At 47.7% G+C, this 20,866-nt stretch overlaps 3 protein-coding genes across 3 annotated transcripts; 1 reads left to right on the top strand and 2 right to left on the bottom strand.

Moving 5' to 3' along the window:
• Positions 1-3,225: 3,225 nt before the first annotated feature.
• LOC129501195 (retinol dehydrogenase 12-like) lies at positions 3,226-9,352 on the bottom strand. The gene is made up of 6 exons (XM_055312149.1): positions 9,098-9,352; positions 8,726-8,965; positions 8,383-8,472; positions 5,201-5,389; positions 4,582-4,688; positions 3,226-4,485 (listed from the first exon to the last, which is right to left on the bottom strand). Exons 1-6 carry the CDS (start codon positions 9,270-9,272, stop codon positions 4,297-4,299), a joined length of 990 nt encoding a protein of 329 aa, XP_055168124.1. The 5' UTR covers positions 9,273-9,352; the 3' UTR covers positions 3,226-4,296.
• A 595-nt stretch (positions 9,353-9,947) lies between these two features.
• CUNH2orf81 (chromosome unknown C2orf81 homolog) lies at positions 9,948-16,394 on the bottom strand. Its single transcript, XM_055312147.1, has 4 exons — positions 16,307-16,394; positions 11,844-12,074; positions 11,537-11,758; positions 9,948-11,369 (listed from the first exon to the last, which is right to left on the bottom strand). The coding sequence occupies exons 1-4, from the start codon at positions 16,322-16,324 to the stop codon at positions 9,984-9,986; spliced, it is 1,857 nt and encodes a 618-aa protein (XP_055168122.1). The 5' UTR covers positions 16,325-16,394; the 3' UTR covers positions 9,948-9,983.
• A 167-nt stretch (positions 16,395-16,561) lies between these two features.
• On the top strand, positions 16,562-20,813 carry WDR54 (WD repeat domain 54). Its single transcript, XM_055312344.1, has 10 exons — positions 16,562-16,613; positions 16,947-17,226; positions 17,428-17,490; positions 18,104-18,170; positions 18,264-18,317; positions 18,640-18,767; positions 19,883-19,983; positions 20,058-20,220; positions 20,412-20,486; positions 20,564-20,813. Exons 2-10 carry the CDS (start codon positions 17,005-17,007, stop codon positions 20,693-20,695), a joined length of 1,005 nt encoding a protein of 334 aa, XP_055168319.1. The 5' UTR covers positions 16,562-16,613; positions 16,947-17,004; the 3' UTR covers positions 20,696-20,813.
• Positions 20,814-20,866: the final 53 nt, after the last annotated feature.

The raw sequence follows: 20,866 nt of genomic DNA, 5'->3' as shown, positions 1-20,866 counted from the left end.
AAACACCCAAACACCCATCAATGGATGAGTGGATAAAAACGGATATAGATAAAGATATAGAGAAAGCATATATACACACATATATATACACATACAAGTATACATATACATGTGTGTGTGTGTATATTATTCAGCCATGAGAAAAAGGATCTCTTGCCATTTGGGACAACATGGATAGACCTTGAGCACATTATACTCATTGAGATAAGTCAGACAAAGAATGACAAATATTGTAAGATACTACTTATATGTGCAATCTAAAACAGTCAAACCTATGAAAAAACACAAAGTAAAATGGTGATTATTGGGAGAAGGGGGATGGAAAGGATAAGATTAATGGTGTTTAAGGGTATAAACCTGTAACAAGTAGTAAATAAGCCATAGAGGTCTGATGCACAGTACGATGGATATAGATAATATTGTACTGTAATAGCGTGATGTGATAAACATTGCTTCTATGGCATTCATATTACAATATATAAAGGTATCAAAGTAACACACCCTATACCTTTAATTTACAAAATGTAGCATGTCAAATCTATCAAATAAATAAATAAATAAATAAAATAAATAAATAAATAAACAAAGATAAATAAATAATAAAAATACAGGAGACACAGAGCCTCAGATTCAGGAAACCCAAGGAATTTCCACCGGAATAAACACAAAGAGGGACGCCTGGGTGGCTCAGCCATTGAGTGTCTGTCTTTGGCTCAGGGCATGACCCTGGAGTCCCAGGATCGAGTTCCACATCGGGCTCCCTGTATGGAGCCTGCTTTTCCCTCTGCCTATGTCTGTCTCTCTCATGAATAAATAAATAAATAAAATCTTTTTTAAAAAAACAAAAACACATCTGGATTAACAGTAGTGAAACTGCAGGAAAGGAATGACAAGGATAACATCATAAAGGGAACAAGGGAGAAAAGGCAGATTCCCTACAAAGCACTGTTTAACATCTGATCTCTCATAGCAAAAATGAAAGCCAGAAGATGAAGGAATAATCTCCAATGGAATAAAAGACAATACCTGCCAGCCTATAATTCCTTCACCAGCAAGATGATCCCTCAAAAATGGTGAAATAAAGATATTTTATTTCTTTATTTATTCATGAGAGATACACAGAGAGAGAAGCAGGCTCTATGCAGGAAGCCCGATGTGGGACTCGATCCCGGGACACCAGGATCACACCCTGAGCAGAAGGCAGGCACTAAACCGCTGAGCCATCCAGGGATCCCTTAAAGATATTTTCAAGCCAATAAAACTGAGGTTTATTATCATTAGATTCCATATGAGTTTTCTATTGCTTCATAACCAATTACTACACTCCATGCTTGAAAGAACCCATGTATTGTCTTACAGTTTCTGTGCATCAGGAGTCTGGGTACAGATTAGCTGGGTCATTTGCTCGGGGTGTCACCAGAGCTGCAGTCTCATCTGGGCTCCAGGTCCTCTCCCAGACTTACCAGGTATTAGAAGAAACCCGTTCCCTATGGCTGGAGAACTGAAGCTCCAGCTCCTGGAGGCCAGGTGGTCCTCCTCACAGTGTGGCAGTTTATTTCCTCATGGTGAACAGGAGGATATTTCTGACTCTGGGAAAACCTGAACACTTTTTATTTTTTAAAGATTGTATTTATTTATTCATGAGAGACACACAGAGAGAGGCGGAGACATAGGCAAAGGGAGAAGCGGTCTCCCCACAGGGAGCCCAATGTGGGACTCGATCCCAGGACCCCAGGATCATGACCTGAGCCCCTGAGCCGAAGGCTGACGCTCAACTGCTGAACCACCAAGGTGTCCCGAACTAAACACTTTTAAAGGGCTCACCTGATTAGGTCAAGTCCACCCCAAATAATCTCCTCTTTGATGAATTTAAAGTCAGATGATTACAGAATTTAATTACATCAGCAAATCCCATTTGTCAGTAGGTAAGGTAATCACAGGAGTGAAATTCCATCACATGAGTTCTGCTCACACTCGAGGGGAGGAGATAATAGAGAATGTGTACACAGAGGGTAGAAATATTGGGAACTATTTTAGTAAAATTCTGTGTACCTTAAATGCTCATTACAGGAATTTAAAAGGATGTACTTCAGCAAAAGGAAAATAATCCCAGGTGGAAGATGTGAGACGCAAGAAAGAAGAGCAAGCAAAAAAAAATGTTAAACATAGGGGTAAATCTACACAAATATGAACTATTGAAAATAATAACAATATATTTGTACAATTAACAAAACAGCAATATCATCAAAATACCAGGTTACAGAAGCATATAAATTCAAAGAGAATAATAAATGTTGAAGAATTCTAATGTCTATGTATTGTTTGAAAGTATAAAGATATTGATTAAAGAGACCTGGGTGTCTCAGTGGGTTAAGCGGCCCGACTCTTGGTTTCAGCTCAGGTCATGGTCTCAGGGTTGTGAGTGGAGCCTCTGAGCCTCTCCTGGGCTCTGCACCCAGTGAGGAGTCACCTTGAGATTCTGCCTCTGTCCCTCCACCCCACATCTGGCTGCAAGCTCTCTCTCTAAAATAAACCAAATCTTTAAAAAAAGAGGGAGAGAGAGAGAGAGAGAGAGAGAGAGAGAGAGAGACTGTTAAGTCAAATATGCAGGTAGAAATTTTTTTACTAAAAAATAGATATATTTTTTAGATAACACTAGAGAAACAGAAATAGATTATATACTTTCAAAATAAGAGAGAGAGTTTAAAATGGAAAAAAATCCTTCCACTACACTCTAAGAGGCTCCCAACCAGCCTTCTTTCCCTCACCCACTCAGGGTCAGACTAGGATCACAGTCTAGTGGCCCTCTCAGCTTCTTCCAGATTCCTCCCCGTTTTCTCTCGCAGCCATTTCCCCTAACAAGTTTCTTGAACATTCAATCCCAACTTCACATTTCCTTCTCAGATTATGCCCCTGGACGAACACAAATCCCCAATGCATTTTGTAAATTGAATAAATCCATGACAGTGGAATGGGACAATGGCAATATGGGTAAAGAAAAGCACAGGCCAGGGGCGCCTGGCTCACCCAGTCAGAAGAGGGTGGGACTCTTCATCTTGGGGAGATGAGTTGGAGCCCTGCACAGGGTGTACAGATGGCTTAAATAAAAACAAAACTTATAAAAAAAGGACAGACCAATCTCATTTATGAACACAGTACAAAGTGCTAAACAAAAACATGAGTATGCTCAATTTAGCAATGTCTACACAATAATGTGACCAAAAATGCAAGGTGGTTTGTTGGGTTTATTTCAGAAATGCAAGGTACTAGAAAATCTATAAAGGTCTTCTAGAAAAAGAAATAAAAGAATAGTGGAAAAGGAAGAATTAAAACTGTTATTTTTCTTAGTGTGATTTTTCTATGTAGAAAAACCAAAAGTACCTACAGATAATTCATTAAAATTAGATAACTTATAATAGTCATTTAATAAACAATCAGCACACGAAGGTTAAAGCACCACTTATAATAGCATCAAAATGAAGGTACCTGAATTAAATATAGTAAAACTAGTATAAGATATTTACAGATAAAATCATAAAAATTCTGCAAAGATATTAAAAAGAGTTAGATAGGAGCAACCTTGTTTGAGGTTAGGAAAACTCAATATCATAAAAATGTCAATCCTCACAAGTAGATGTCATGGAACCAGAGAAGGGTTCATGTGTGTGTGAAATTTGAAAAGCTGATCCCAACATATATATAGATGAACAAAGACCTTGGGAGAAAAACGATGGGCTCCCAGAACTGGAATTCACTGATCTTATTGCTTGGCTCATCCCCCAGGAGCAGCTGATTTGATGGGAAGGTGGAATGATCATCTGCAGGCTCAAGCACAGTATCAGTTGGGAGACCACACCCTGTGAGGTCTGAATGCTATCCTATGTGATGTGGTATATGCTTTAATCAAGAGAGCACTCTGTGGTGCTGTCTCGCCCCAAACCAGGAAGCACACATGCAGAAACCAACAGGTACAGGTGGAGGTCTCCCTTCTTACTGGTACCCCTAATTCCCACTGGAAGGAATTTTCTCCCTGTCATCACAGCGTGGAACTCTGTAGGTTTGGAGATCCTAGTAGCCAAGGGATAAAGAGTTCCATCAGAGAACTGGCAGTAAAGTAGGAGCTAAAACTATCCTCCGGAAAATCTGAGCTCTCATGCCAGTGAACCAACAGGAAGAGGAAGTGTTTGTTATACCAGACAAGATGATTGATGCTTGAAGCTAGTAAACAAAAGGCATGATCAGAGAAAGGGCTGGGAATCAGAGAGGATGGTAAATTAGGGTAGGGGTCACAGAGGATCAGTCCATCTTGTCTAGGTTCGTTAGCTGGACTGAGGCATTCCAGAGGCTTTGGGCCACTTGAGGATCCTGAGCAGCTTCAGTGGGGAGAGTTATCATACAGGAACTGCTAAAATATTTTCCAGAAACACCATCCAGCTCCTTTGCCAAGCTCAGGTAGAGGACTGGGATTGCACCTTGTTTGACATCCTGTAGAGGGGAAGAGAGAGTCACGCCCAGCTGACTTTACCCTGCTGGGGACACCCAGAAGCATCACCCTGCCACACTTGCTCCTCCTCTACCCACCTTACAGAAGAAGCTGAAGAGCCAGAAAAGGAAGCGGTACAACCAAGGGTAAGGCTTCATGATCTTTGTGTATACCACACCTGGGTCAACAGAGTTCACAGTCACACCTGAAAGGATGAGACACAAGTATAGTGCAAAGTGAAATAAGAGGAGGATATTGGTAAAAAGGGGCTTAGTGGGGGTTCTCCAGTGTGCAATGATGGGAGGATCCTACCAGGTCTGTTGGGCAACCAGACACTTGGGGGTGGTGCCAGGAAAGTCAGTCCCTTGGAACTTACATAAATTGGTATTCAAACCAGTACGGAGACATAAGCATTTGAGAATGCTGGGTGAACTTTAGGAGGAACACAATGGATGGTGTTGGTATTGGAGACTACTGAGAGGAGAGGAATGTTGTGAATGACAAGAGAGTTGGAAAGATTAAAAAGGAGATGTGAAGAGAGTTGGAAAGATTAAAAAGGAGATGTGAGGGAGATATCAGCTTCACAGATGATAAGTGGAGGGAATTAACAGTTGGCTTGGGGGACACTGGGAGTGTTTAGGCCAGGACATGTTGGGATGAGATGTGAAGGGCAGCGGTACTGGGAATGAAGGAGTAGGGGGTGTCAGAGGCAATTACCTGTCCCTTGAAGTCTCCGGGCAAGCTCCCCAGTGAAGGAGGTCAAGAGCAGTTTGCTGCAGTCATAGCTCTGGGTTAAGGTCAAAGGTTTGCCAGCCCCTGTCAGATGTTTCTCATCAACATACCCATGTGCATGCCGAAAGGAAGACACATTCACTACCCGAGCTGACCCTGCCTGTTGTAGGGCCCCTGGGTGGAAAGAGAACCACAATCCTTCAATCCAAGCTCTAGAGTGAATACCCATGCCCACTCCCCAGCGTGCCTCTCCAGGAGACTCCAAGAGAGCAGAGACCATCCAGGGCTTTCAGGATAGGGTCAGTGGGCCCCCCCACCCATGTTCTCTGGGCTAGGCACAAGACAGCTTCATGTGAACAGAGACTTCAACAGAGACTTAGCTACTTTCCTAACATTTTTCCTCTTCTTTTATGGTAGTGTGTGGATTTTTGCCTTGTTCTTCTTCCACTTGTCAGGTGGAGCTACTTTAATTGATCCCTGTTTATGTTTTTTTTTTTAAGATTTTATTTATTTATTCATGATAGTCACACAGAGAGAGACAAAGAGGCAGAGACACAGGCAGAGGGAGAAGCAGGCTCCATGTAGGGAACCCAACGTGGGATTCGATCCCGGGTCTCCAGGATCGCGCCCCGGGCCAAAGGCAGGCGCCAAACCGCTGCGCCACCCAGGGATCCCATCCCTGTTTATGTTTTACCTCACTGGCGGCTAAAAGAGAAAAGCAGAGGTTGGAGACACTGTGAAAGTTGTCTTTTGTGTATTTGTCACACAAATGTTCATTAGATCTCTGGACTATGGCAGACCCCAAGACAGATGCTAAGGACATAAGGGTGCTAGATTGAGGGGAGAAAGAAATGTGTGTAGAGATACTTGAAAAAGTGTTTTTATTTTTTTTTTTTAATCCAGCTATCCAGCACCTGGGTGTTTCAGTTTGTTAAGGGTCTCCCTTCGACTCAGGTCACATGATCCCAGGGTCCTAGGAATGAGTCCTGAATATCTCGTATAGCATCAGGCTCCCTGCTCAGTGGGGAGTCTGCTTCTCCCTCTACCCATCCTGCCTGCTCATGCTCTCTCTTACTCTCTTGTTCTCCCTCTCTCTCAAATAAATAAAATGTTAAATCAGCTATCTTCCAAAGTAACAAAAAATTACAATCAATAGTACACTTAACGTCTTAAAAAAAGAAGTATCCTACTATATATAGTTTAAAAAGTCTGAATTATATAAAATATGAAAAATAGTGATTGTCATGAGTTTACAGTGTTCAAAACGCCAAAACTATTTTGAGCCCTACATTTAAATTAAGAATCACAAATGAGGGACGCCTGGGTGGCTCAGCGGTTGAGAGCATCTGCCTGGGGCTCAGGGTGTAATCCCAGGGTCCGGGAACCAGTCCCGAATAGAGCTCCCCACAGGGAACCTGCTTCTCCCTCTACCTATATCTCTGCCTATGTCTCTGCCTCTCATGAATAATAAATAAAACCTTTAAAAATCACAAATGAAAAATTGAACAGGTGGTATTTAGCCAAAGTGTGCTGGGAAGAAAATTATTTTTAAAGAGAACAGACCCCAGACTTGCAGGCAGAGTGACATAAATAAAGCTCAAAGGGGCTCACAGCCTAGTTGAAGCCCGAACCTCATAGAACAATGTCAATGTGGGAGCAGGAATGTGTACAAGTGCTAAGGGAGCCCTGGAAATGGGAGGCTGCTTGGGGAGGCCGCTTGGGGAGGCCAAGGGCAGGACCCACAGCACAGGTGATATCTGTGCTGAGTCTTGGCAGATGAACTAAAGTCAGCCAGTCACTAAATGAGTGGGAAAGAATAGCCCATATAGAGGCAAGCATGTGTGCAAAAGCACAGCCAGAGGGGGAAAAAGCATGGTCCAAAGTCTTATCATGGCCACACATAGTCTCCTGGAAAGGAGCCTGTGGATTTAGCAAGGGCAAAAGGTGAGGCTCTCAGTCTGCAGGGAGTCTATAAATGGAGAAAAGGGGCTTAGAGTCTCTCCTCTAAAGGATAGAGTACCTTCCAAGGATGTAAAGCAAGTGATATGGTGAAATGTGGTTTCTAGAAGTGGCAGGAGGAAGAATAGATTAGAGAAGGGGAGGAGAGAAGACAGTTTAAGAAAATATGACTAGGCAAGGTGCAGACAGGGCATTACAATTTGAGGAAGGGGGAAGAAACATTACTACTTGCAGAGTTTTGCCTCACTCTGGTCACCCTCCAGTTGGACTAATTTAATCAGCAGCTAAAGAGCACATGAGATGGGACACCTGGGTGGCTCAACAGTTGAGCATTTGCCTTTGGCTCAGGGCATGATCCCAGATCTGGGGATTGAGTCCCACATCCAGCTCCCTGTGAGGAGACCGCTTCTCCCTCTATGTTTCTGCCTCTCTCTGTGTCTCTCATGAATTAAATAAATAAAATCGTTAAAAATAAATAAATAAAATAAAGAACACATGAGATCCCAGCAACACGAATTGTCTCCCGAGAGGAGAATGAGTAGCTGATTTTCAAGAAGAGGAGACTTTTTTTAAATATAATCCCTTTTGTACAGTTCCAGTTTTGTGTTTTGGACACATATTACCTAACCCAAACAATTGATTTTATTTTAAAGAGTCTATTACACAATCCAGGAGAACATGTTAGGAAAACAGTGCCTGCCGCTCACTCTGCCTCTCCAGCCTCCCCAGGAAGAACCCAGACTTCCTTAATCAGAAAAGATTTAAAAATCAGAAAGTCAAAGGACTCCGGCCTAAGACAGAGAGAAGTGTTCTGTCTAGGTTCCTAGTGGATCTTAAGCTATTTGAGAACAGGAAGTAGGCCTTCTTGGTGTCTGTGTTCCTAGTGGTCTGGTGCCACCCTTAAGCTTTCGTTGTGATGACTGACTCTTCTGGTCTAGCTAGAACTCAGAGCTGGGGGGAGGAGAGGTGTGATCATAAATCTCCCTGCTGATTATATTTTGGACTGGTTTCATTTCCAGCCTCCTAATCCTGATTTGTGTCAGGTGGGTTTCCCTGCTGTGTGTGTGGGAGGGGGAGCATACTGGGTTATCACTCAGTGAAAAGCTGGGGTCAAGAGAAAGGAAGTGGCCATGGAGACAGCCACGAAAAATGCCAGGGAATGGAGAAGCAAAGAGTGGCACAGAAGGGAAGCACCCGTTCTCCCTTACCTTGGAGTAGATTTGTAAGCAGAAAGGGCCCAACATAGTTGGTGGCAAAGGTGAGATCAAGGCCCTCTGGGGTAAGTGTCTTGGGGAATCCTGGGAGGAGATGAGAACATAGGTAATGGGTAATGGAAGGAGACAAGCTCTGGGAGATATACTGGTATTCAGTAGAAACTTCACAGGAACATGAATGTACAAGGATGGAGGCAATGACTTAAAACAGGCTTTTTAGGGTCATGTATGAATTCAAGGTTTTCAGCAGGATGCACAGGTTAGGTTTGGTGGATGCCTGTTTTAGGGTCCCTGAACCAGAAAGGAGGACCCTGAGACATGTCTGGGGGAAACATACCAGAGATTGCAGCATTGTTAACCAGCAGATGTATCTCGGGGTACTCCTGCAGAAGCCACCGGGCAAAGCTCCGGATGGAGGCCATAGAGCTCAAGTCCACCTGGCCAAGCAGGAGGCAGGTCCCCTTTGAGGCTACTTGGATCTCGGCAAGGGCTTTCTGTCCACGCTCCCAGTTACGGCAGGCGAGGATCACACGGGCCCCACGACGAGCTAGTTCCTGGCATACAGCCTTTCCGATGCCTGTAGGAGGGCAGCTTGAGTACACTAGTCTGGGGAATGACTAGAGGTGCCGGTCCTCATCCCCACCCTCTCCACTGGCTCTGTTAGAGACTGAGGTACCTATTGAGGTAGCAAGATGGGAAGAGCACTCACCACTATTGGCTCCAGTCACGACTGCTGTCTTCCCAGTTAGGTCTGTGGAGCACTGTCGGAGGTCCCAAAGATAAGATTCATGCCAGAGCCGCACACTTAGTCTAAGCAGGACTAGAATAAGCAGAACAGAGCCAGGGCTCCAGACCAGGGTGCCAAGTAGAGACCACTGCAACATAGCAAAGACTTGCTGGTCTGCCACCAGAAGAGCTGGGCTACAGTGCAGGTAAGTTAGGGAGGAGCTAGCCAAAGCTAAGTGGAGATTAGCAATCAGGCTGGTGTGGTGCCTAGGGACACAAATTTTAAAGAGGCTACTCACTCTCAGATTTTTTGAAGCACCCTATTTGAGCTTGGGAGGGAATTCCACCTTAAATTGCATGCCTTGGACACTTGATTGCCTCACTGCTATCTCTGGCTCAAAGTCAGTGCTTCCCTGAGCCCTGTGTAGGCTCATAGTTGTCTCCAAGTGAAACTTGGATTTGCGCCCTAAGGTGAATTGATAAACTCCAGGAATTGGAGAAGCAGGATATCAAATTTTGTCTTTAATCAACGTGTTCTTAAGCAGGGACATCCCCTTACTCCTCTACTGCAAGGAGACTCTGATTCTAACTGAAGCAGACCCCACTTGCAGCCTTTTTGTCTACTCCTTTGTGGAGTGGGGGGCGGTTCTCCAGAACGCCTCTGCTGGGGAGCAACAGCTACCCTAATGCAGGGTCTCCTAAGGGTGGAAATGGGGTTATTCCTTGGGACCAGTGTTCTGTATTCTTCTAGGACTGCAGGACAACTGCTCCTGAGTAAGTATCCTTGGAAGAAACTGACAGAGACATCAGACCAACTCTTAAGGCAATTCAGGTGTTTATTCTGGCAAGCAGAAAGTACTGCCTGAGCTTCACAGCCCAGAATAGGGCAGGTGCTTGGGGAGGAATGACCACACTTTGGGGGTTGGGTTCTTCATTAGTTGTCTCATGGTCACCTGAGGCTTTGGGGCACCTGTCGGGATGGGGTGCTGCTCAACGGGAGGAGACGTGCCACTTTCTTTGTCCTCCTGCTGGGGTACTGCAGATCTGAGGAGCACCTGGGTGTTTGGGTTCCACATGCTCACACCAGGAGCCAGTTTCATCGCGTCTGGCAGCAACATGGGCTTCCACATCACCTGCGACGTGGCCTCAAGGACTTGGGGTGCCGAATGTGGCCACCTGTGAGGACCCTGACCCTCCTGGTCCCCGGGATCCAGGCCCTGCGGATCTAAGCGGCTGCGGCCGGCCCACATGTCCCTCAGCAACTCAGCCTCCCCCTCCCAGCCACAGGGCCATTTGGCACCCGGCCACAGTTTGGGGCTGGGGCTCTGGGCCAGATCAGGGAGGGCTGGATGCGAGGCAAGAAAGCCAAGGCCAGGTCTGGGAAAGGGCAACTTTGACCCAAAGCCTGGCGATGGTAGGCCTAAGCTAAAAGGGGGGGATTGGAGGCCAGGGCCCGGGCCCAAGGCACGGAAAGGAGCGCTAGGTGGGAAAGAGAAGAAAATTTTCGGGGAGACACCAATACGGGGTCCTGGTGTTAGAGGCCTGGCAGGAGCCTCGGGAGCTTCGGTCCTCGCACCCCTCTGGCGCCCACGGTAGGCTTCCAGGGATCGTGCCTCCGAGTCTGGAACCAGAACCTCGGCCAACGGGCGCACCCAATGGCATGGCAGGCGCATGGGGTCCAGACGAGCCCCAGCCTTGCGGCCCATCCTGTAGGGAAGCTTGCTCAGGGGAACATCCGGGAACCGAGGCTGCAGTGGCTCTAATTGGGCAGAGGGGCCGAGCGTTGTGGGGACACCGGCGGAGAGGCTGGCCACCGACACGCCCGAGTCGATGTGGGGCACGTCCTCCTTCTTGAGCTTCAGCCTGTCCCCAGCTACGTGTGGCTGGGACGTGCAATAATAGAGGCCCTCCAGTGACAACTGCGAGCTGCGGGGCTGTGCCCTCTGGGCCAAGACCTGGGTGCTGGCTACCTGAGACAGCTCCAGAGAAGCGTGGGGACTGTCATCAGGAGCCATCTCCACCAATGGTTGGCGGCTTACATTCAAGGACTCCACCAAAGCCTGGTGGTCTCTGGACTGGACAGCTGAGTCCCCTAAAAGACTCCCGGACCCTGTCTCCTGAAACAGCTCTGGGGTAGGCGGGGGGCCAGAAGTGACTCCCAGCTCTGGAGAAGGCTCCCAAGATTCCATCTGCTTCTGAGAGCCTCTCTCCATCCATGGTCTTCCTAAGGAGATCTGGTCCACGCTCCCTTGGTCCTAGGGAAATGCATGGAGGATAGGGGTGGAGAGTGAGTAGTGAGATGTCATAAAGGGGAGAGAGGAACTAAGGGTAAAGGAGTCCAGGGAGCCTGAGGAGAAAGAAGACACAGGCAGGGCTCAGGGTAGGGGAGTGGGGGTCAGAGGGAGCTGGGGGCTGCACTTACTTCGCCTTGGAAGGTCTCCTCCAGCCCCATGGAGGTGGGTGCATGCAGCACAGGCACCGATCCCTGAGCCCAGGCATCCGTAGTGCATGCCAAGGGCTCCTCGTCCTCGTGCCACATGGGGTCCTCCACCACGGCTGATTCCCCCTCATCCCTGGCCAGGAAGCGCCACTCAGTGATCTGCAGCATGGCCTCCCGGGCCTGACTAATGGTGAATGGAATGCACTGCAGAGGTGAGAGGGGGTCTCAGTCCAATGTGGACCAGAAGGGTGGGTGGAGATGGGTCTGGAGAACCCGGATCCAGGCCCACCTGCTGGGTCAAGTAGACTTTGAAGGCAGAGTCCATGACTCGGGCCAGCAGATCAGCCAAGATGTCCCCTACAACATCCTCTCCCTCCTGGAGAGCCATGAGCGCCAACCATTCAGCCTCCGTGAGCCGCCCAGGTACGATGTCCACCTGTGGCACCTGCACTGTAGGAGGCCGCACCTTTTCTGCCTTGGATCGGGTCGCCCCACGGTCCCGGATCTGTCTCTCCTGCCTCTGTGATGAAAGAACAGGACAATCAGGGCAGGAAACAGAGAAGTGGAATGGAGAAGCAGCTATGTAGGCTAGGAGGAAGCTTTCTCAAGCTATGAAGTAAGAAGGAAAAGCCTTTTGAAAAGAACAATGTACTAAGAGCCTACCATGTCAGATGCATTTTAGATGTTTGACCTAGTTAATTTATTTTTTAACATTTATTTATTTGGGGCACCTGGGTGGCTCAGCTGATTAAGCATCTGCCTCAGGTTCAGGTCATGATCTGCAGGCTCTGGGATGGAGCCCCACATAGGGCTCCCTGCTTGGTGGGGAGTCTGTTCTCCCTCCCCCTTTCCCTCTACCTCTCCCCCTGCTTGTGCTCTGTCTCCTTCTTGCTCTCAAATGAATAAATTTTAAAATCTTAAAAAAAAAAAAAAAGATTATTGGGCAGCCTGGGTGGCTCAGCGGTTTAGCGCTGCCTTCAGCCCAGGGCATGATCCTGGAGACCCGGGATCTAGTCCCGCTTCAGGCTGCCTGCATGGAGCCTGCTTCTCCCTCTGCCTGTGTCTCTGCCTCTCTCTCTCTCTCTGTGTCTCTCATGAATAATAATAATAATAATAATAATAATAATAATAATAATAATAAAAGACTATTCATTTGAGAGAGAGTGGGGAGGGGCAGAGGGAGAGATTCTTTCAAGCAGATTCTCACTGAGCAGGGAACCTGACATGGGGCTTGATCTCCCGACTTGGAGATCATGACCTGAGCTGAAACCAAGGGTGGGAGGCTTAACCAAATTAGCCACCCAGGTGCCCTTGACCTAGCTAATTTATTTTTCATAACAGCTCCCTAAACCCATTTAAAAAAAAAAAACAAAAACAAATCAAAAACACTGAAAAGACACAAGATAACCATCGCTTGTTTGAGATTACAGAGTACACCCTGCTATTGGCACTAGTTCAAAAGGTTCAAAGTTCTTGAGAGTTCAAAGAAATTAAGAGAGTCAATAAGTGGTTAGGGCTCTTTTAGAGTCTCCTTCTCTCCCCCAAATCAGCTTAGATCCTCATTTTACAATATACATCTAAATAAATTCCAGGGACACCTGAGTGGCCAGTCGGTTAAGTGTCTACCCCTCAGCTACAGTCATGATCTCAGGGTCCTGGGATCAAGCCCCACATTGGGCTCCCTGCTCAGGGGCAGGGAGTATGCTTCTCCCTTTCCCTCTCCCTCTCCCCGCAGCTTCTGCTCTCTGTCTCTCTCAAGTAAATAAGTACATAAAATATTTAAAAATAAATGAATTCCAGATGTATTAAAGGATACACACACACACACACACACACACAAACCCCACAAAAATATAAACAAAAAAATAAAATGTAGGAAAAAAGTAGGTCGGATTGTCATATGACAATCTGTGAGAAAAAACTGCCTAAGCGTTAAAAATTATGTAAGAAATCATAAAGAAATAGCTAGAGAGGTGTGTACACATAGGCAAAATTTTCCTATACTTATTTTTAAAACACTCCTAATTACAAGTGGACAGTAGTTACCATTCACTGGCACTTAAGTGTATCAGTTACAAACATTGACTCAAGTCCTACATTTTTAGACTACATGCTATTTTGTCCTCATTTTACAGAATTTTTCCAGATCACACAGCAAGGAAGTAGTGGAGTCATAATTCATACACAGGTATGTCTGACTTTACCCTGCTTTCCAAAACAAAAAAAAATGCAATAAATATCCCCAAGTATATTAAAAATCATAATAATAAAATAATAAATAATCATAATACCCCAAGGATAATAAGCAAAGGACATAACATTTCACAAATGTAAAAGACTGATGATATAAATGATAAACATTTGAAAAGATGTCCAACGTTCAAAAATATCAATTCCAGTTTTATGAACACATCCAAAGGCATATCCTAAAATGAAAATAAAAAAATATAGGAGCACCCAGGTGGCTCAGTGGTTGAGCTTCCGCCTTTGGCTCAGGGTGTGATCCTGGGGTCCTGGGATCGAGTCCTGCATCGGGCTTCCCACAGGGAGTTTGCTTCTCCTTCTGCCTATGTCTCTGCCTTCTCTGTCTCTCATGAAAAAAAATAATTTAAAAAAGAAAATAAAAAATATATTCTCCAACATATTTCCTGTGCTGTCATTTACAATAGCAGAATACTGAAAACGTAAGTCCAGGGGTGCCTGGGTGGCTCGGTGGTTGAGCATTTATTTGCCTTCAGTTCAGGGTGCGATTCTGGGGTACTGGGATCAAGTCCTGAGTCAGGCTCCTTCAGGGAACCGGCTTCTCCCTCTGCCCATGTCTCTGCCTCTCTCTCTGTGTCTCTCATGAATAAATAAAATCTTAAAAAAAAAAAAAAGAAAACATATATCTAACAAAAAGAGAATATATAGCTTATTGTGTGCCCTCTTTATCAGGAAATATTATGCAATGATTAAAGATAATCTTTAGGAAGGATTTGTAATAGCATAGGAAAATACTTAATGATGTAATGACAAATGAAAGAAACAGGATACAAAATTACATATCAAGTATCATCTCAGATGTATGTGTTAAAGAAAAGGAAAACACCAAAATTTTAACAGTGGACATGTTTCTTTCTTGTGCTCTTCTCTAATTTACAAGTTCTCAACAATGAGTCTGTATCCTTTTATAATCAAGAAAAATCCACATAAAAAGAAAAAAAGTAGTTCTATAAATTCATTTTAGGGACATTGGAAATCTACTAGCAGATTCTTGGGAGCCTCCTCACTCTCCTACAAGTTTCCCTGAACCTGGCTCCTTCCAAAATTTACTTCTAAATGTAATCTTCCCAAATCTTTACCTTCTTAACCCCAACCTTATTGCTTCATACCAGATAGACCCCAAATTCATTCTTCCCCAAATCTGATGTTTCTTAAACCTTACACTGAACTCAAAACCCCTTAAGTCTCATTTCTCTTCTCTGTAATGAAAACAGCCCTAGTGACAAACCCAGGGAGTAGCCCACAGCCCAGCCCAGGCTTGGCCAGAACAGGGCAGGTAGTGCTGGGAGAGGATAGTGGGTTCCTTAGACTTACTCTCCTAGCCTCTCATGAGCCAACAGTGATAGTGATTGTACCTAGACGCTGGCCTGACCAGAGAGGCCAGAGATACTATTGCATAAAATCTCCTCAAATATGTTTTATTTAAAAATATCTTGGCTTTTGCAGCACTTGGGTGGCTCAGTAGGTTAAGCCTCCGCTCTTGATTTTGGCTCAGGTCATGATCTCACAGTCGTGGAGCTCCCAGTCATCCGGAAGACTGCTTGAGATTTTCTCTCTTCTTCTTCCTTTGCCCTTTCCCCACCTCCTTCTCACGTGGACTCTCATGAATCAATCTTTTAAAGAAATTTCTTGGCTCTTAAACAATTTGACTTTCAAGTGCAGCCTCACAGTTTTTTTTTTTCTTTTTAAAGACTTTGTTTATTTATTCATGAGAGGCACAGAGAGAGGCAGAGACAAAGGCAGAGGGAGAAGCAGGACCCCTGTGGGGTGCCTGATATGGAACCCGGACGGAAATCGATCCCAGGACCCCAGGATCATGATCCGAGCCAAAGGATCCACTGAGCCACCCAGATGCCCCAGAGTGGTTTTTTAAATCCATTTCCTTCTCTTAAAATCCTTGAAATGAAGTTTATTCAGCAACACCTCTCCCCAGTGCCTGACCAAAGTGTCTGGTTTATCTATTTGAATGGGTACCTCAAAATTGAGGCACTTATTACTCGCATTAGCTGCTTCCAAAGTCGTCAGTTCCTGCTCTTGCGCTCTGCACCACACATCTGACTTTTTGCCTCAGGTTCGGAGTGTGACCAAGTGTGTTAGTGTGCGTGGTGCAGGTGTAGATTTTCTACCTGAGACCCACGTGGCTTCCTCCTCGGTCATCAGGAACGCCCGTATGGTGGGCGAGCCACGGCTGGCATGGGCCCGGCCCACGGTTCCCCCACACCGACTTTAAAGGCAGATCCCAGGGGATCCTTGGGTGGCTCAGCGGTTTAGCACCTGCCTTTGGCCCAGGGCACGATCCCGGAGTCCCAGGATAGAGTCCCGCGTCGGGCCCCCGGCATGGAGCCCGCTTCTCCCTCTGCCTGTGTCTCTGCCTCTCTCTCCTCTCTCTCTGACTATCATGAATAAATAATAAAAAATATTTAAAAAAATAAAATAAAAAATAAAGGCAGATCCCAGCTCCGGCGCACCCCGAGCCCAGCTGAAGCTAACCGAGCCTTCGTGAGCCATGGCCGCAGCTGTCGCACCAACCCCGGGGATTCGGCAGCTTCGCCGCGCCGCCGCCGCCGCCGCCGCCGCCGCCGCGCCGCCGCTGCCGCCTAAGCGTCGCCCTAGCAACGGCGCCCAGCACGGAGCTGCAGGCCCGGCCTCCAGAGGCTCGCCCCGCCCACAGTTGCTCTGGCAACCGCGCCGCGCTCCGCAGGTTTGGGTCGCTTGGCCCCGCCCAATGGCCGTGCGTACGTGCGTCGTCTCTATGGTGGCGGCGGATTCGCAGCGACCGAACGATCCCGGGACTCAGGCAAGTGATCCCGAGGCTGCGGCTGTGACCTCTGGCCCCGGCCGGGGGCTTCGGGGAGCCAGCTGAGAGAGGGAGGGTCCGAGGGCTGCCCTGCCTCAGGCCGCCTTCGCTCGGGCGCTTGGCGCCCCCGGGTCCTGTGCCATCGCCATCCCCACTCTGGGATTCCCCCACCGCCCCATGACTCAGCCCTGAGGCTCCCCTTTCCTGCTACCCAAGACCTCCCCACGCCAGACTCCGCATCGCCGTCCTCGGGGTCCCCATCACCTCCTGACCCACCCTCGGTGGTCTCCTTCAGTGCCTCGTGACAGCACCCCCCCCCCATTCCTCCTGCAGGAATCACCGCTGTCGTCTGTTTCCTGCGCGCCTGCGATTCGGCCCCGTCTCCGCTAGGATGTTCCGCCGGGAGCGCTCTATTCCGCTGCGAGGTTCGGCTGCAGCCCTGTGCAACAACCTCAGTGTGCTGCACGTACCCGCCCGCAACCTCACACATTTTGGGGTGGTCCATGGACCCAGCGCCCAGCTTCTCAGCGCTGCTCCTGAGGGTGTGCCGTTGGCCCAGCGCCAGCTCCACGCTAAGGAAGGAGCTGGAGTGAGCCCTCCACTTATCACCCAGGTAAGGCGTGGCGTTGAGAGTGGTGTTACTGAACCCAGTCCTCATCTGTGTCCTTCCTCTACAAGTCTCAAGGAATCTGCCTTTCCCAACCCTCTAATTTCCCAGTCTTTTTTTTTTTTTTTTTTTTTTTAATTTCCCAGTCTTTTGAGTCCTATCCTCCACTCTGACCACTTTTTCCTACCCTGGGCCACTTCCCTTTAGGTCCATTGGTGTGTCCTCCCTTTCCGGGTGTTGCTGGTACTCACCTCACATCGAGGAATACAGGTAAGAAGAGCTTCCTACCCTCCCCGACTAGAGTTTTCTCAACTTTTCCCCCAGGACCCTAGACCCTACCCCACTTGCTTCTTTTTTTTTTTTTTTTTTAATTTTATTTATTTATTTATTTATTTATTTATTTATTTATTTATTTATGATAGTCACAGAGAGAGAGAGAGAGGCAGAGACATAGGCAGAGGGAGAAGCAGGCTCCATGCACCGGGAGCCCGACGTGGGATTCGATCCCGGGTCTCCAGGATCGCGCCCTGGGCCAAAGGCAGGCGCCAAACCGCTGCGCCACCCAGGGATCCCCCCCACTTGCTTCTAAACACAAATTCTTCACATGTTTACCCTACTCTTATTTCTCATTTTCGTTCTTTCCATCTTTTCCAATTCCCACGTGCCATCTCCACTACCTGCCTCTTTACTAGCTGTCTGACCTCAGGCAGTTAACTTCTCAGAGCTTCAGTGTCCTCTGTAAAATGGGAATAAAAGTAGTGCCTGCCTCCCAGAGTCGTTTGAGGATGAAATGGGCTAAAGCTAATGTGAGTATGTGAAGTATTCAGCATAGCTCAGCAAAGGTCAGCTGGATTGTGCTCCCATCCTTGCTCTTGTCTTCCAGATGTACGAGTCAGATGGCTCTGTCATGGTTTATTGGCACGCCCTGGACTCTGGAGACGTGTCTCCAGGTACCTGCAGGACTGAGTTGGGGTGAGGGTAGGGAGTGTTTGGTGGGGCTGGAGGAGGTGCTATTTCTAATAGTATTCACCTTTCATACTCAGTACAGGGTGTGTTTGCCCGAGGAATTGCTTCCAGTGGCCACTTCATCTGTGTGGGTGAGGGGGCCAAAGGGAGGGCATTGGGGAGGTCCTGAGGTAGAAGGGTGTGGGCTGTGGCTAGGAGGATGCTGAAGGTTTGAGGGGAATTTTTAGGGTTAGAGGGAAGGGTAGGAGTGAAGGGGACTCTTACAGAGACTCCAAAAAAGCAAAAGAGGGCTTCAGAGGGGCAGGACAGGCTAGAATAACAGCAGTCAATGGAGGAGCAGAGCTGTTGGAGCAGTGAGTGGTGGGTTTGTTATGAAGGGAGGAAGGATGGAGAGAGTGCTGTGTGTGGTGGTTGGAGGATCAGGAAGTCATCAGTGGGCACTGTTTTCTACAGGAACATGGTCAGGCCGGATACTGGTATTTGACATCCCAGCCAAGGGTCCCAACATTGTACTGAGTGAAGAGCTGGCTGGACACCAGACATCAGTCACAGACATTGCAACTGAGCCTGCCCAGGGACAGGTGAGTGGATTCCCCCTACCAATTCCAGTGAGCCTGAGAGCTCTCCCACTTTGGCAGATAGCAGACCTGGGTTTAAGTCTTGATTCCAACACTAAGCAGCTGGATCACTTTGGGCATATTGCAGCTCTTTCCCAGGCTTCAGCAACCTCAAGTCCAGTGATGAAGCCCTACATTCCATTTATGTGGCATTTAATAGTTCACGACTCCTTTTCAGTACTGGTGTGAATTGAGGAGTTGGGACAGATGGTGTCTAAGATGCTTTCTAACTCTGACATGTGCAGCTTCCTTTTCTGGACTTGGGCATGCCCTACTTATTTAGGCCCACCTCTAGTGCCACTCTCTTCAGGAAGCCATCCCCCTATTCCTGCTCCCACTAATCTCCTTTGGCTGGACCCTGAATTATTACTACCCTCAAAGACAACTCTTGTCTCCCTAATTGGATTACAAACCTGTTGAGAACAGGGTATGTATGTTCTAATTCATATTCTCCACTGCACCTGACCCAGAGCTGAGCCCATGAGCTATGTTGTTTACCTGGGGTTGGGGGTTGTCAAGAGGCCTAGACTAGTCATGACTGTGACCAGCTCACTGCAAGACCTCCAAAAGATCATAACACTATGTTCTCAGCTTCCTCATCCATCCAGTGAGGACAATGATATACCCCACTCCTCACACATGGTTTGTCAGGTCAGTGAGAGTCAGACTAAGGAATGCAAGGCGGGTGGGCACGGGGGCGGGGGGACCCTGAGTGGCTTAGTCAGTTAAGTAACAGCCTTCAGCTTGTGTTGTGATCTTGGGGTCCTGGGATCGAGCCCCACATCGGGCTTCCTGCTCAGAGGAGAGCCTACTTCTTCCTCTCCCCGCCCCCTTGCTGGTGATCTCTTTGTCTCTCTCCTCTCTCTCTCCTCTCAAATAAATAACATCTTTAAAAAAGGAATGCAAGGGAGGCATTGTATGCATCCTGAGGAAACCCCATATCCAGCTGGTGAGGGCTCCACATTTTGCCCTTTCCTTGGAGAGGCAAAGATGCAAGTGAGGCCTCCCTTTCCCTTCTGGCCTGTATACAGCACCCAGCAGGGGAGGAAGGGAAGGACTGATCTTACTTTTCTTCTCAGGACTGCGTGGCTGACATGGTGACAGCAGATGACTCAGGCTTGCTATGTGTCTGGCAGTCAGGGCCCGAATTCAAATTAATGACCCGAATTCCAGGATTTGGGTAGGTGAGGTGGAAGGGGGCTGATACCTTCCTGAGTGGTCAGAGCAAATTTAAGTGGATTATCACCCTTGCAGGGTCCCGTGCCCTTCTGTGCAGCTATGGCACGGGATGGTCGCAGCAGGCTACGGGGATGGGCAAGTGCGTCTGTATGAGGCCAGTACAGGAACTCTGCACGTCCAGATCAGCGCCCATGCCCGGGCCATCTGTGCCCTGGACTTGGCTCCCGAGGTGGGCAAGGTCAGTCTCCTTCTCCATCCCTCCATCCCCGTGTTCCTGGTACAGGGATGTTGAGAGGAACTGCACAGGCTTGTCTGCTCCTCAGTCTAGCCCTGTCCCTGGATACCCGGACCAGGCACTACAGCCAATGCTAGTCCCCTGTCAGCATGTGCTAGTGCCCACTTTTCCTACAACCTTTTTTTTTTTTATAGCTTCTCTCTGCAGCCGAGGACACCTTTATACACATCTGGAAGCTGAGCAGAAGCCCGGAGAGTGGCCACACTGAGGTGTGTGTTGTGGGAGGAGTGGAAAGTGGGGTCCAAGCATAAGGCAGCAGGCCCTGAGCAGCCCTCTTCTCCCCCAGGTGGAACACTGTCATGGTGAGTGTGTACCTGACACCCAGGTCTGTGGTGCCCGATTCTGTGACCCCTCAGGCAGCTCCTTTGCTGTGACTGGCTATGACCTTGCTGAGATCCTGAGATTCAGCAGCGCGTGAGAAGAGCAGCCCTCCTTTCTCCCTGCCGTATTTATAAAGGAACCCTCCACCCAGCCCTTGTCTGTTTACTCAGTATCACAGGCGACGATCAGTCAGCTCAGCTCCAGGGATGAGGGTATGGGGCAGGTCCAGACCAAGCAAAGAGGCAGTCTGTCCTCAAGAACCAGGTGA

This window comes from Nyctereutes procyonoides, unplaced genomic scaffold (assembly GCF_905146905.1).
Source record: "Nyctereutes procyonoides isolate TBG_1078 unplaced genomic scaffold, NYPRO_anot_genome, whole genome shotgun sequence".
NCBI lineage: Eukaryota > Metazoa > Chordata > Mammalia > Carnivora > Canidae > Nyctereutes > Nyctereutes procyonoides.
This window is presented reverse-complemented; position numbering and strand designations above follow the sequence as displayed.